At 41.1% G+C, this 17,187-nt stretch overlaps 1 protein-coding gene across 4 annotated transcripts in view; it reads right to left on the bottom strand.

Annotated features, from left to right (window-relative positions):
• Positions 1-8,438, bottom strand: part of sema3fb (sema domain, immunoglobulin domain (Ig), short basic domain, secreted, (semaphorin) 3Fb) — a 57,791-nt gene extending 49,353 nt beyond the window's left edge. For all 4 annotated transcript variants that reach the window (XM_041033672.1, XM_041033673.1, XM_041033674.1 and 1 more), the window contains exons 1-2: positions 8,046-8,438; positions 5,848-6,021 (exon numbers count right to left, since the gene is read on the bottom strand). In XM_041033672.1, the coding sequence (XP_040889606.1) occupies positions 5,848-5,965 (118 nt within the window). In that variant the 5' untranslated portion in view covers positions 5,966-6,021; positions 8,046-8,438. The remainder of the gene's footprint in view (positions 1-5,847; positions 6,022-8,045) is intronic.
• Between the last annotated feature and the right edge of the window lie 8,749 nt (positions 8,439-17,187).

Genomic DNA, 17,187 nt, shown 5'->3' with positions numbered 1-17,187 from the left:
CCTGACCTGTCAGTCCAAGGCTTTTTTACTTATATAACGTTTACCTCTGACTAGATAATCATCCATGTCTCTGGTTTGGACGCGGACTGTGGCCGGCCACCAGTGACATTTCATTTTAACACAACTGCTGCAGGATTTCGATTGATCTGCAATTGAGAATACCATGACAGCTGGAGACATACGAATTTGGTTTTGTCAAGGAGAGAAATGCTTTTCACGGTGGCCTGCAATCCATTCTGACATAAATTCATCATTTAGTTCTTTGAAAATAAATCCAGGATTATTATTGTTCAGCACTGGGATAAAGCAAAGTGAAGATTTTGACATTTTCTGATAAATTAAACTAATAAACAAGTGAAAGTATGAATTTTATTTTGTTTCACAGTTATGTCTGGATTTTAATGTAATAAAAATTCCTCTACATAAAGCTTATAGAGCTGCTGTTGGGTTACATCCCAGATACAAACACACACACACCTCCACACATTAGGTAAAAGGGACTCTCCAGTTCTTAAGTCATGTGCACCACAGTGGTGGATTAACACAGTTTCTGGAACACTGGGCTCAGACTAGACCTCACACCACAGCCTGCTTTTGCTTCAACATGCGCTGACTTCTCTACACCCCCTCAATTAAATTTCAGATGTTGTACACAGCTAAGGGAGGCTTTTTGCCAACTAGGACCTGACAATTAAGTGACACTCTTGACAGCTAGATCACAGCAGAGTGCAAGTTACGCTGGACCAAGCTGCGTTTGCACTTAAACCACCATCACCACCTTGTCGACTGTGTTCAATGGTTAACCACAGTGCTACAAATGACTACCGTGTGCCTGCTGAGGGAGAAGAGAGTTTTACACTAAATATAACCTGGCTTTGCTGCTGCGGAGACAAGCTGAGGTCTGGGACATGGCCAAAGTAATAGTGGTTTCCAATGCTTTGTCAGTCATTACTTTGCTGCCGTGGGGATATGTGGACTCAACCCTCACAAACAGTAATTAGAGATCACAGTCAAACATCAGCAGCAGTGCCAGACGTCTGGGGCAGCGGTTTTGTGGCTTCTACATGTGGTCCAACAATACTGCAATATTACAGTTAGGTCGAAGGTGTGCCTTGAGATATCCTGCAAATTAGATCAGCAACAGCAAACAGCAGGACGTTATCAGCAATGATAACATCACGTTGCATTTACTTCATGCTGCACCAAAAGGGACTGGATGGACATTTGCCAAAGGAACCACATTATAGTTGCTCATTCAAACAGTCAATATTGAGCAAACACTCGGCTCCAGCCTCCAAAATGCAAGCCGTCATAGTTAATCAGGTTAGCGATAAGAGCGTAAGATAATTCTGACCACTAATGTATACCCCTGGAGCGCAAAGAAGAAAGTGACCACTGGAATGTATTGTGTGAACAACAGTAATAACAGTTTAAACATTCACTAGCAGAAGTGACAGGGTGGCAGTAAAGGGGCAAGCCCAGAGATGAAGTGATAGCAAACTGTTGATTTATCAAAACACATACTTCGCCGTATGGACACACTCCTATGCTGCTTTTTAGCTCACATTTTCTGATTTAATCTTCATGTTGTTATTCCAGCACATCGAAAGTCATAAAAACACACTTCAGAAACATAGCTACTGCATAACAAGGGCCGACACATACCAGACTTAACCCCAAAAGGGAGCTTCTAACCCTCTACGCTACCACCCACCCACACAAACACTCAGCCACACATACACTCACACCCGATATAGACTAAAGACTTTGCTGAGGAGTAAAAATAGGAGCCTGCTGTTAGCCCTTCACAGGAGGGAGTGCAGATGAGAAATATTTGGAATAATGATGAGCCAGAGAGACTTGGTTTTACTACCACCTGCACTGCCAGCGGTGTGTGCGTGTGTGTGTGTGTGTTGTGGCAAAGTTGACCCACATTCTGGTGTCGTCCCTGTGGATTTGGCCTTGTGTGTACATAGAGGGAGGAGGGGGGAGCATGCTGTAATCCTTATGATGTTATGGCATTTAAAGGACTTTCCCTTTGTACTCTCTGACCATAATTCCATTGCTGTAGTTGCCAGAGCAGCCGTTTCAAATTTCATTAACACCAACAGAGAAAAGGTGAGAGGTTCACGGTGTTAATTCTCACACGCTCTCTGCGGCACAAGACATGGCTCCACCCTCAGCTGTAGATTAAATCTGTATGGCTTTTCAAAGTGAAAATTTACAAGCGTGGAGATTCTTCACCCTGTGCCTCTGTTTACTCTGAGCCATTGTTTACCTGTTGTCTGTTTATCCATGCAGACTGAGAAATGCTTTTGTTTAACGATCTGTACGATTTCACCAAAGGCTTTTAGTTACCAGTTACAACCTCCATTTAAACAACCACAAATGATTTTGTGGATCCAGCTGTGATTAATTTATGTGAATGAATTCGTGGCAGCTCAGATGAGTCTCATGAGATTCCTGTGTGATATAAGGCCTGAAATGGCAGAGCCATAAGCATGGATTTAGATTGGGATATGTCATCGAGGGAATGTGGGCCAGTAGCAGCAATGTTACACTCTTTGCAAAAACCATGGCATGGACAAAACTTCCCCTGGAGCGATTTGTCCATTCAGAAAATGTGATGTTTTCTGTACCCCATGATCTAAAACACTGCACATATAAATCAGTTGACCTCTTAATGGATTTACGGTACAAAGGCGCTTGCATGACTTAGGAGTCTCACGGAGAGGCGATGCTCTCACACGATCCTTTCACATGTTAATTCGGTATTTCACATCAGTGATGGACAGCTTTACAAAATGGGCCGATTTGACCACGCTAGATTCAAATGAATCTTGAATGATGGCTTCACTATACTGCAGCTCCACTTCTATACATAACGAACAATCACAGTCACTAAATTAAAGGCCTACTGGAGTCTGAGAGTTTAAAGTACTGAAGAAAGTTTAAAAAATACCAGATTTCCATCCAAAATTAGTACAAAGTTTAACTGAGTTTCCAGAAAATCAGCAAAAGATAAAGCTACTTTCTGTGAGTTTCTACCTACTACTGTCCTGACAAATAACAGGTGTTGAGCGCACTAGGATGAACAGCTGGTTGCACTCATTTAGTGCCGCTAAGGCATTGCAGAAGAAGAAAATATGAAAAGAGTAAAACCTCAAACAACAGAAAACAAAGTAGAAAATATGATGAAAATATAGCACTTATTGTATTTTGTATTTGAGGAAGGTCACATGCTCACATTCCACATGTACGTCATAAACAAATCCCTCAGTCTGTTTCAATTTCACTTTAATGCATTTTGCTTTTTAATTAACACACTAACTTTTCACCTCAACCAAAACAATAAAAAATTGAAAAGATACTGTAGGTGTTTCCACTCAGGTTTGTTTTTAATGCTCACATTGAAAAACACATAAAAGCAGAGATGTAAACACACCTACAGTCAAAATGAAGGGTTTCATCACAAAATGTTGTCGCTTTTGAAAAATACTACTTGAAATCCCTTAAAGTGAACTTACAGTGAACTTCTTTATAACCCAATAAGTTACTTCACTACTAGCAGACAGTATTCTTATGTTTCATCTGGAAGAGTGTGTGTTAACATTCTCAGCAGCTCCATGCTGAGTATTTGATATGATTCCTGTCTTGCGGGTTGCTGGCAACAGCAGTCTCAATTAACCTTAAAATATCAAATGGTTATCTATGGCAGATTTGCTTTGCTGCCTCTCCTCATTCTACAAAACACTCACTTGGCTCATCCGACATTGATTTCACCTATTTGCTGTCTAAACTGAGTCAGACTTCTTTCTTCTTGCTCACTCTGCCCTTTCTCCTCAGCTTACAAGCACAGAAGACGTGATAAGCCTGAACAAAGTCTACTTCCAAGGTTTATCCCTCAGACTTTACAAACTCTAATCTTGCTGAAATGTGTATAAGTAGACACAACTTACACCCCCTGAGCATTCTGAAAGTGTGTTGGCTTTTTTTTTTTCAGTATCACAGAAGGTGTTGTCCCCTGTCATAAAAGCTGTGCACACTACACGAAGCCAAAGCAAAGCAATTAGGTCCCATGATTTACTCTGCCTGCTTTAATAGGGAAGAGAGTGCCTCCCAGATGGAGGTCATGGTTCTTAACCTGCTTCCCAGCTACTGAGTTAATCAGTTTGGAACATGTGTTTGGTTCAAGACTGAGCGAGCCGTTCAGCTTTATAGCTGCAATTTGAGTTTTTCTTCACACCGTGACACAATGCCATAATGATCAATAATTATAAAGAGGGAACTGATAATTAACACATTCTTTCCCTCAGTCTCACACCGAAAAACCTGGATATTGTCCACACTTGTCGTCATGTTGTGTTCCATTAAAGTTGCTGCTGAGAGGCAAACTGCCTTCCCAAACAGCTCAAGCAAAAACTTAACACATCACGATGCATCAGGGGAAGTGCAGCCAGCTTGCCAAGGTAAGGACTACACGGGCCTCTCAAAAAGCAATTAAGGGAGAGAGGGTCATAATATTGAATGGAGAGGGGGGTGCATTCCTCTGAGAGAGGCAGCAGCAGTAGACTGTGAAATTCATATTGACTGGAGAGGCAAACACACACAGGTAAGCAGGAGAGCTGAGCTTTTTCCACCCTGCTTGTCAGCCAAAGAATAGTGCCTGTAGTCTGCCGCTTTCCAATATATTTCAGGTGAGGTCAGCCATCCAGAGATGCACCAGCACAAGAGCCTGTCTCCGGAAAAAAATCTTATACACAGTCCTCTAAAAACAACACCGCCTTTGTGTTAAGAGAGGACTAAAATGATATCTGGAAAATGAAAAAACTGCTGAGTTCTGTATGTGCGCTCACTGATGTGTTAAATCCTACTTGATTAAAGCAGGAAAACGCCTTCAACAATGAACTGTGCCAGTCCACTTAATTAAGTCAACTTGTACAAGGGAGCGCTGGGAAATGGAAAGCAAAGCAAACAGGGGCGCTGCTGCTGCTCGCTCCCTCGGCTTTTCTCTGGATGCTAATCAAAGGCTTGATCTCCGAGCAGGACAGGCCTTGGGGACGTCTCTCTGCTTGGCTGATCCTGGCAATTTGCTCCTGATAATACCCCCTCTCTCTCTCTCTCTCTCTCTCTCTCTCTCTCTCTCTCTCTCTCTCTCTCTCTCTCTCTCTCTCTCTCTCTCTCTCTGTCTCTCACCCCTCAGAACCCAGCAACCCATCTCACCTAATCTGTGCGGCTGCTGAAACGCACAAACACAGCCCCCTGAAGTACACGTCTGCCTCGCAAGGGAATAATCACATAATGGCCATAGAGTTATTACATGCTTCTTATTATCCCGTCTCTCTTTGTGGCTCCAATTTAGGGATTCCATAATAAAGATGATTGAAGATAAAGACACTGCATTCAATCAACTAAAACAATAATCACGTATATTGTTTCAAAATGCGTACGAACAAGACAGACATCTTCAGTTTGTGCATCTGCTCAGTCATTGTTTGTGTTTTTAATTGTTTGTACAATATAGGCCAGTGGAAGCATCTGGTGATTATTACCATGCCTGGAGGTCTGAGGAAGGGGGCAGCAAATGAGAACTGCATGATTTGTTTGTGGTGTGCTCTGCGGTGTAACACGAGAGTCTGGTGATGCCGTAAGTTCTTCCTCTGCAAAAACCTTCAGCGGTTATCAAAGCCACAATCGCTTCAATTACACATCTGTCACATCATCAGTCATCCAACGAGCAAACACATGGCAGAGTTTAAGTAAACCGGCAAAGACTATGAAGAGCCAATCCAGGAATCAGAGACAGGTGGGAATAAGCGAATGGAGGATGAGGTACAGGCTTCCTACCTTTGAAGGAGATGAAGACACGAGGTGCGGCCAACGGGTCATTGCTCACCGGGTTCCCGAGAGCGAAGCTGGACAGTGCCAGGAGGGCGTGGACCGTCCACAGACCGTCCAGCTGCATGGTCGACCAACCTCCAGCTGCACACAAAGACTGATTTTTTTGTGTGTGTGAAATCTCTGCAGGGACAAAAAGAAACGTGAGAAGATGCTTTCTCAACTTTGCACTGCAAAAAAAGAAAAAAAAAAAAAAATCAGCCGCAGCACGTCTGTTTGTGTTTATTAATTTATGTGACAAGTCAAATCGACGGTTCCCACGGGCCCCATCATCACGAGTTTTGGTGATACAGCACTGAGGTGTGGAGATTTACACCCAGATCTCTGGAAGCTTCACAAAACTGATGAGTCCTGATGCAGAGGAGCCAAGGTTTTAGAGATGTGTACACACTTTCCATTTGGTAAAAATTATGTTTGTTTTTCAGAGTGTGACAAACTGATGGTAACATCACAAGTGAGAGGAGCTTTTCTTCTGCTCCCCTCCACACGCCCACAACGCATTCCTACTCCATGACACCACACGTGTGTGCTGCTCTGTAATTATGGCTTCACCTAATGCCCGGTCATACCACATCCTCACGCTTCATAGAGAAAGTGTTATGATTGGAGGAACTGAAAATAAGATATTAACTTCTTGCTTAAAGGCTTGCTAAAGGGGTTACAAATGATGACAAATGCTAATGGGGATCGTTGAACAAGTCTCCCAAACAATGCATGGTGACCATCAATTAAGTCTTATAGTTAATGAATGATAGTCACCAGGGAGCAACCACAATGATCCACACATACATCACAGACCATCAGAGACGCTTGTCTAACAGGTCACCTCCTGCCCCTGGTCATTCTCCATCAGACCCGCTCTTGGTCCATTTAATCATGTCTCCTATGCTGCCACTTCCTCAGCCCACTGTGGTGTCTGCGTTTTCATGTCTGATGAAACTTTTTTTTTTCACCACACTCTATTCACAGACTTCAATAGCTGAACATTCACAGTGGGATCACTCTAGAAATATTGCCTCCCCACATTTCCACCACAAACGCTGGACACTTGGACCAGGTCTCCACCTCAAACACACCTTCCGAGACATCGGCGGAGCCAAAGAGTGCTCAGTCTGCTTGGCTGGACTGGATTTATGAGCATAAGCAGCTGTTTAAACCTCGGCTGTTTACTGACAATTTGTTAACCATCCAGCTGTTTATTCTGAGACAGAGGCCAAGTCCTTCACACAAGCAGATGAAATCAAACAAGACACAGGGGATTGTGAAAGACTTAAGCTCACATTATACTATAAAACTAAACATACCTACTCTCCTTGAGTAATTTAGAATTAATACATAAGTGAAGACTGCAAAATGAGAGTTTATGGGAACATATCAGCATCTGTGTCCGACACACTGGTCCAAATGTGTTTATATTTTCAGAAGAAAAAGGAGAACACAGCCAGTGATGCTCTCAGCCTCTTTATTGTTTGTGTCCGCAACTTATAAATGTTGGACACATGAACTGCAACTACTGAAACTTAGATAGTCAAAGACAAAAAGGCAGTAACCACAAGTCGGTTAGTGTGTAAAGTTGCAGCACAACACTCCTCCTGAATCCTGCTGGTTTATTCAGTGGACAATAAAAGATCCACTAATAATCTCCTACATTTTACAACAACTGAGACAAATAAAAATCCTCCTTCTCTGGTGCTGACGATGCCAACAATAGAAAACTTTTAATCACTTTGTTCTTTGCAATAAAGAACACAAAATTAATGCATTTTTTTTTTCAATGTTGCTGAAACATGCACCGAAATTTGTGTTTAACAGACTGGCAGCCTTGGCCACACATGGACGACAGAACTGTAAACAGTCTGGTGCGGTATTAGAGCGCACGGTAAACTGAATGGCAATCAAACAAATACTAATAATGAATCAAGTAAGAATTAAAGCTGGGTTCTATCAGAAATTTAATTTATGGTTTGGCATTTCATTTAATTTTTTATTCGAGAAAATAAGACCGGACACTGGACAATGCAGCAAATAATAAAAGAAGACACAAAAAGCGCGCAGATGCAGACAGGTAACCTTTTTCTTTCAGTGACAATATAAAGCAGGTTAAGAAAGAAATAAGAATCAAAACAAAACAATACAATCAGGCTTACCTTGTTGTTACAGATCCCCGAATATAACTTCAGATCCAATCTTATAAGTCATTGAAGAAACCAATTCCAACAGATCGGTCACTTTCGCCTCCAAGTTGAAATCAATAATAACAACAGAAAATCCCGGTGCTGCCGGTGGACAGTCCCTGTTCAGGAGAGCAGTCGTTCTACCTGCGCACACCGCGCGGTTATTGGCCCCGGGAGTTGTCAGTGTGTAATCAAAGAAACTGAAAAAAGGAGAAAATGTTTCTCTAGTTCAGTCTTGTGCGAGAACGCGAACCGAGGAGATGTTGTGGTCGCACGACCACGATCAACATCCCGTGGGGAAAAGCAGTTGGAAACAAAGTCCCCGTGGTGTTCAGAGGTCCAGGCATGCGGCGTGTGCTCCTCAGGAAAGTTAGGCGCTCCTGAAAGGAGGCAGGGCGCTAGCAGGTGGATGCAGAGGCCTGTGCGTGTTAAACACACCCACAGGGCGGGCAGCGCAGAGCCGAGCCGCCCATCAGCCTGCCGGGGGAAGACATGATTTACTACCGTATTTAACACAGTATGCTCCCAGGGAAGCCGGCAAAGAAGGGACACATTTGTATACTGAAGTTTTATTCTTATCAATTTTTTTTTTGTAAATATTGATACCAGTGGTTAATGATTGATTCACTGTATATATATGTAAAGACATTAATGAAAACAATATTTGGGATACCAGATTGTGTTTTTTGGTGCCTTCTATTTGCTAATAATGTACATACAAATGTTCATGGGTTTCTGGCATTCTAATAAGCCATCAATCATCAGTCATGCCGTTGTAAGAATAATAGGTCTTTAAATAAAGGGAATTAATAACCTACCTTAACAGTCATCAGCAGATGCGTTCTAGACATCCATGGTCAAATAATCTAACCAGTCAAAGGGATTTTTTTCACAACTTGGCAACCCAAAAGTTGTTCTTAATTATGTTTTACAACTCATCCATAAAATATAAGTAAATGATTTGATGACCATTAGTAGAAAGTGCTAATTCTTTTTATATTGTGCCAGATTTACCAAAATATTACCTGCATGTGCACATTTTAAAATTCAGATCTGACACACATGTTTTACGGAGCTGATGCAGGATGTTGTACAAGACATTTAACAGATTTTTGGGCCATGGAAACAAACTGTGAAAAAAGCTCAGTTCTCTCACTTTCTAAATTGACATGTTTGAAAACAATTTCTGTGGAGCTGTGTGTCTGGCCACAATGTTATCCAGAGTTACCCAAAACTTTATTAGACCAATGGTTTGACTTTGCCCAATTTATACTGCAGAAAACTGTAGGTGTGCTATAGGGCTATGATTCCTTTCCTAAATAGGAAAAAAAAAATCTCAACTGTGATATGAAAATATTGATTATAGGAGCTTTAATGGCTGAATAATGTGGTTGTGTATGGTGCAGATGTCATGATGAAACATATAGTTTTCAAATAAAAGTAGAGGCAGTAGAACCAACAGTTGCCAGGAAAACACAATACCCTATGAGCTATTAGCAAGTAGCATGAAGTAAGGTGGTTTTCATGCCTCTGCTGTTCTTATTAATATATACATTCATTATCAGTACATTAACAGCTCTTGCTTTAATGCAAACTGAGAAAAAAAAGGGGAGAAAACCTACTGCTGTGTGAATGTCTGCATGAATCAGCTCTGGGTCAGGTCTCCTATTCCTTCTGCAGCTGCTATAGTATGGCAGAGAGTGTTCCACGAAGGAGGTGTTTGCTTGCCTTGGATCCGTCGACTGTATTTCCATCTTCTATCACTGTGACAACCAGCGAGCCACCATCTGCCACCCACACATGAGGTGTGGAGGGAAAATGCTCAACAGGATTTGGCTTAAATGGTGCTTACATGTGTTCTTTTTCTCTCAATTAACAAGCGAGTGGCTTCAAAATAAATCCTTTTGATATATTTTTACATGCCCACTTTTACCTGCCTTAGTAATACTTTTAAAACTGTATATGTAGGTAAAATAACTTATATTACCTTTACCATTCACTGGGTAAAAAGTTCCATCTGTACAAGTTTATTACACTTTATTCTATTGAATATTTGACCTGCCAAGTCAATTTTAGTGACTTAGAGCACAGACAATGTAATGATTGTTGGCTCCAACTTATCAGAAATTAAGAGTCTTATCTTGGTTACATACTCATTGGTTTGAAAAAAGGGTGAGAAATGTCATTCATTTGATGGTACATGGAAAATGACGATTAAAATGCTTAATTTGCTCCTCTATTCAAACACTGAGTGGATGCTTCAAAGTCACCGAGTTACCGCCTGTGCTGATTTTCTAAAGCTCATTGAGAAAATGAAACATTTTCCCATTTTTAATCATATTCGTTTCAGTGTCCTTTCACACCTGCATTATCTGCCCCTCATTCAATCTGGAGCTTTAAATTGTGTGCACTGGATTCACCATGAAGCCCGTTGGGGAGTTAGTGAGAAAGTTTGTAAGGTGTTCAAATGTCGGCTCAATGGGGTCAAAAGAAGCTGTTCCGCTCAACTTTTCTTCCATATGAAGCCATGACGTTTGCTCTATAGCCTTCACTCTGCAGTCTGATCCAGCATAAAGGTTCTTTCTTAAAGTGACTTGGCAGAGGTCAAATAGAAAAGGATCAGTCTGATGAGTCCAAGTAGACTTCTTCCTTTTTCCGGACAAGTTATCTATTCAGTAAAGACATGGCAGATTTTCTGAGAAGCAGCGCCTTCAGCTTCTCCAAAGACACATCACTACACATTCCTCACCCGGTCCAGTTTTCTGAAAGGAACAAGAAAATCAGCTGTCAGCCCTGATTGCATGTAGCCCATGTGTACACATGCTCGAAGGGAATCCACGGTGAGTGTGTACATTACCCAGAAGGACTTCTTGCTCCTAAGTGGGCCTGAACTGTATTATTTGTGATAAAAATCTTGGCAGTGCATGAGTCCAAGCTGCTGTTGAAATCTATCTAAGTGGTGTATGGAGTTGTTTTAATGTTCTGCAGAACCTGCATTCCAGCTGAGGTGTGAGCAGTGCTTTCTATGCGGCTCTGCCTGCCAGGCATGAACAGATGTCAGGTGTTGTATCAGCATTTGTGATTCTTACACAGTTCAAGGGATCATCTGCAACACAATCCCAGTTTCAGTGTGCATGGAGAGATGTGACGCACTGCATGCTCTATAGATATTGCTTTGTGGTTTTGTGTTGTGCTGAGATTTTTCTGTCGCTCCAGTTTTTTTTTCTATTTCACAACTTCCTGATCTTCCCTCTCTCTCATTTCTCTTATACTGAAATATATATCAGACGCAGCAACGTTAACTGCATCCAACTCTCCTGCACCAACATGTCACCTCTCCTGTACGTGACTCACACAGAAACAGAAAAACAATGGTGAAAGAAGTATTGTGGTCCTTTATATAGATAAAAGTAGATAATACATTCAGATAATTTTAATATGTAAGTGGCATTTCAGTGCTGTAGTTGGTTAATGTAAATTTGATTTTAGATTCTTTATATACTTTCAGGTAGTTTGATCTGTGACAGTGAATCATATCATATAAGCTCATTAAAATCTGAGTCAGCACAGTAACTACAGCTGTCAGATAAAGGTAGTGGACTGAAAAGCACAGTATTTCTCTATGAATGTAAAAAAGTGTTGAGTCGCATAAAATGGAAATTGGAAACTACAAGCACCTCAGAACTGCAGCTGTCCAGTACTTCAGTAATACTTTCAACCGGTGTAGAAAATATGATGTCATGGTTTAATAAGCAGCTCTCTTATAGTTAGGAAGTATTCACTAATTATTAACTGCAAAGTGACTGACTTCAGCTGAAGGCTATCGTACCAAATGAAGCTAACGGTGACTGGCAGCGGAGAACTTTTGTCTCACCAGGAAGCACAGTTTCTGTTTGATTAAAAGCCACCCCACATCTCAACCTCACGTCATGCTAACTAGTCCGGCAGCAATTTGTCCTCTGAAAGCACGGAAAAGATTTTGATATCAACCCACCATTCAACCCCTGGTTAGACAAAGAAGTAAAGCCCTAAACTATCAGAGTAACAGTTAATAAATGGGATTAACAATGAAAATACTGAATAATAATGGTAATGAAAGTACTGAATTTTGCTTAAAGAAACCAATTACATATTAACATATTCCTAAGTAACACTTATTTGAGCACTTATTTGATCAGTTTCCAAGACAGACTTTGGCTACTTTAAAAAAATAAAATAAAAAATTTAAATCACAATGTGCTCTTTGTTTCACATTAGCTTTGACTACCTCATTGCCAGGCAAATGAACTACTGATTCCTGAAAAAATTATGTCTGTGGCTAAAACAGGCTCTCACACACACAAAGACACCCACACATTTGAGTGCACGTGCACATGCACACTCCCATCAAACAAAGCTAAAACTGCCTTGTTGCACCAACGTCCAGATTTAGTAATATTTCAAATTCAGCAGGCAGGTGCTCACCTTGTGCTGTGACCAGATAGGAGAAAAGCTTTGCTCCCAGCACTTTCTGTAGATGATGTCCTCAAAGTTATTAGCATTTAAATGAGAAAAGAACAGCATCATATCTAGATCATGGGAAAACTCAACAGTCTAAAACTTGTTCAACAATTCAAGAGTGTTTAGAACAAACTTTTCTAATCTCCTGAGGTGAGTGACTGAATGTGACTGAGTTAGTGACGCTGTTAAACAAGCAAATGAACAAATTAGGTAAGAGATAAAGGAAGAAGGGGATTTCAGGCTCTGTGATTACACTGAATGAAAGTATGTGACTCCTTGGAGCAGAGATTTCAAGTCAGTGTTTAGACCACCTTCCTTTTCCCCTACCTGTGGTTGGTGCCTTTGAGCAACAGTTTCCTCTGTTGTTTTTGGCAGTATGTGGAGCTCCGTACACTTCCCAGACTCTGTGGGCTCAACGACACTTTACTGCCAGTCTCGCCCCTGCTGCCCCAGGGAACCACAACCCACAGCGGCCAGAATGAAGGAAATGGCTTTGATTTCCTTCCACTTTTCACACATCAAATGGGGAAAGAAATGAGGACCGTACGCTGGTCTTGACCGAGCTGAACAAACAAACCCATGCCACAGTCTGTGTGTTTGAGCATATGTATTTCTGTGTCGTTTAAATTGTGTGTGTTGGAAACAATATGATGTGTGTGTTGAGGAACAGGTGAGTTAATTTCTACCCACCGCTGCTCTACATCAGTGTTGACATTATGTGAAAGGTAAATATTCTGTAATTGAATAAAATCACAAACCGCGACATCAGTCCAGGGAGAAACAGACAGCCCAGTTTGAGATTCTCAATACAGCTCTGTTCTCAGGGGCTGGCCGTCTGGGGTCGTTTTTTGGCTGTCACTGTAAAGTTTGCAAAATTTGAACAAATAATCCATCTACCAATGTCTGAATGGTGATTTCATTTAGTGGAAGACTGGGTATGATTATGAAAAAAAAAGAAACACAACCAAGTCCTTTAGGTGGGTCATTTATGATTCATACTTACTATGCGTCATTCTTCCTCTTCACACTAACTTTCTGGGAGGTACTAAACTAGGACAGAGTTTATGTTGTGCTGCCAGGACCCATAGGAGAGGTAAAGAAACTGGATTACATCAGAGAACCACCAACATGTTTAGCTACACATGTAGCAGAAATCATTTTCTCACACACTGATGATGTATTAAGATCTGTAAAATGACAGGGGCTTTTCCAAAACACACTAGTTGCTGTCTATTGCTGTGTGATGGGGTTAGGTTAAAGGAATAATTTGACACTTTTGGAAATGCAAGAGTTTGGAAGGGTTGATAAATATGTTTTTGAAGTCAGCAGCCTGTTAGGTTAGCTTAGCATAAAGACTGACAGAAGGATGAAACAGCTGGTCTGGTTTGGTACAAAGGAAACAAAATCATGGGCTGGACCAGCTCCCTCAGTTTTTGCTGGTTATTTGGCAAGTGCCCAACCCCAAAAGCCCCTCACAATAACCAATCATAAACCAGAACATGTCATTTTTACACTTTGGTTTTGGTGATAACTGGCTACTGGCTCCAGCATCATATTTACTGTAGTGATGTAAATAAGTAAACGAATAATTGAAATAAATAGCATTGCATTGGTTGTATATTTTATTTGTACCTTTTATCTTTATTTTTAAACTAATTACTAGTTTGTGTTATTTCAGTGTATGGTCAGTTGATTCCATGTTCCTGCAGCTGAAGCGCTGCCTCATCTTGTGCTGATCATATTAAAAAGCAGGCCACACGACACCCACTTCGTTCCCACAGCTGCAGTAGCTGCTACTACAACTCTCAAACACTTAACAGAAACCCATTACACCACCAACACCACACTAATAACTACTACCTGTCTTTCTGCCTCTGTCAGCAGACCATGTGCTGTACCTCCTCTTCAGGTTGACAGTCTGGCCTGGCTCACAGAAAAGCAGTCAGAAGCTCTCTGCTGAAAAGTTCAACTTTTCTGTGCTCTAGCTAAAGGATGACGATCACAGTGGCTTCCCGGTGCCGAGTGAATGTGCTCTCACTGAGGTGGAGACCAGTGATATGAAGAACAATCTGTGCACCCTCTCCCTCGCTGCTTGTTATCTATTGTACTGTCGACTTGGCACTGCTTCGCTTCATGGATCCTTCCTGAGGATGTCATGGGACTCCCGGTGAATAACAGTGCAACACTTCCTCTGGACTCTCGTTCACTTCCTGCCTTTTGATAGGACACAGAGGTCATGACTCCTCCAATCAAACTCGTATTAAGAGTGTGCTGATCTGACTGAGCTCTTGTCTTGTTTGCACTGGGGGGAATAACATACTGTGATAACCATTCAAACCTGCTCTGCCAGTTGTACCTTTCGAGCATGTCATGATTTGATTTTAGACATCATTAGCAAATACACACAAGTTCAAACGCATGTCAAGATTGTTAACACAGTACAAAAGCCTGAGGGCCCAATCCCATGTCAGAATCCCTGATTAAATGCTCATAATTACAGCTTCTGAAAGGAGGATGACCTGAACCGAACGTTAGCAAATATTTCAACTTGGAAATTATACATATTCCTGAGAATTTCAGCTCTATGTGAAGTATAAAAATGTCTTGAAGTCCTATTGCACTTTGATAAATAATTTTAATTTCAAATTGATCAGTGTCCAGTGTTCGTCATTAATTGTTCCAGCAATCATTCAAACATTTTTTAAGAGAATATACCATAATATACAGTATGTCTGCGCTTCAGTTTTTCTGTGTCTATTAACATCCTCCTAAAGGAAATGAAGTAAAGGTGAGGCTGTGAAATCTTTGTAGATAGTCAAGGCAACAACCGCCAGTGGAACGAACCCACCCAGTGAAACCACAAACATTGTGCCACTTTTGTTTTTCTGTGCTCATACTTTTGTGTGTCTCTATTTCCATGCCAACCATGTAAACTAGCCTAGCTGAGGTGTTGGGAGTTGCCAGTGCCAGAGCTGAAAGGTTATCTTGAACTCTCTATGGGAACTAATCCTGCAAACTCTCAATACTGGCTTGCAGAGCTATTGTTTCTACAGGGACAGGATACTCCCGCCCTCTCCCACACCCTCACCCATCCCACCCATGAAGTCAAAAATGCCCCAGAATCTCAGACTAATTAAAAGGACTTGAGTTGAGCCCATCAGACCTGCCCCACCAATGTAAATATTACTTAAATCATATTATCCTTAGCAACATTTCTGTCCTGTCTTTCTTCAGCCACCATTTTATATTAATATTCAACTGAAATATAGGAGAATAATATCTATCATAATAGTTTACCAAGTTGGCCTCTTCTTCACCTACTGTACAAAAACAGACCAGAATGCAATGCAGCCTCAAATAAAGAGCTCAATCTCTCTCACAAGGGGTAGTCTTCTTGCTCTTTTACTCTTAATATTGATGTCTCTGCCTAAATGAAAAGCCAAGATCCAGCTGGAAGAAAGGTCAGGTACGTCCTCTAAGAGTTGGTGAAAGGCCTGAGGAAACCTCTAACTAAACAAGAGGTAAACAAAACAGTTCGAGGTGCAGTGGGGACACCAAAAAACCTTTCATCACACTGTACACCACAAGAAAACAGTGCTGACACACTAGAACAACTCTGGGTAATACAGTGTGGGTCTACATAAAAGTCAAACTCAAATTTCAGTTCCAGTTCAAAAGCTTCCACTCAGTTTGTTGTCCTAACTTACTAAGATTAGTACAAATTCCTACTAGATCTTAATTTTCATCAGTGTTATTTCAACACCTGCTGCAGCAATGAATGGATGAAGGAAGAGAGAACAGGTAAAGACACAGACAGGGCCCTTCATGTTTAATTTGACAGATCAATCAAACTGCTAATTGCATTTACATACATATTAATCAAAGGTACTGGAACACACCCTCTGTGTAGCCATGACCTGTTTGCATGGGCTTACAAGATGGCATAAATCAATATAAGCCAGAATTAGAGTGCAGCATACACACTGTATAACAATTTTTAAAAATACTGAAACGATTTAAACAACTTTCACAGTCAAACCTTCATCATTGTCTACAACATAAATCTCTTCTAATCCTGCTGAAATCAGACTAAATACTAATAAATCGGTTTATTGCTGAGACGTTAGAAAACTTAGACACACCAAAATTAAACAACCAGTCCAATATTCAGATCATCTGAACTCAACTATATTTCGGGTTTTTGTCAAGCCATAGACAAGAAAGAGGGTCTAATTTCAGCTGTCTGTCTTTCATGGCTCCACTTGAGTTACTGGCAGATGACCACTGTCAAAACTCACAGCAACCACTAGTACTGCAACCTCGACCCTCCATACGCCACATCATGATTTGAATTATCAAACTGACTAATATACAAAGTCACACAGAGAGTGCTTAAATCAGAATAGTTACAATGGCTAAAACAGGGGTTGTCAGCTCTTAAACTGCCTGTGTGGCCCATATAAATTGAAATTGAAGCAATGTTACAAACTATTCTTTCATGTCTGCCCTCACAACTGTTTCCACAACTGTTACCGGACCAAAAATTTATGATACCAATGTAGGGGGCACTACCACAGATGAAAAATAAGTAAAACTTATTATTATTATTATTTTT

This window comes from Toxotes jaculatrix, chromosome 3 (assembly GCF_017976425.1).
Source record: "Toxotes jaculatrix isolate fToxJac2 chromosome 3, fToxJac2.pri, whole genome shotgun sequence".
Classification (NCBI taxonomy): Eukaryota; Metazoa; Chordata; class Actinopteri; family Toxotidae; genus Toxotes; species Toxotes jaculatrix.
This window is presented reverse-complemented; position numbering and strand designations above follow the sequence as displayed.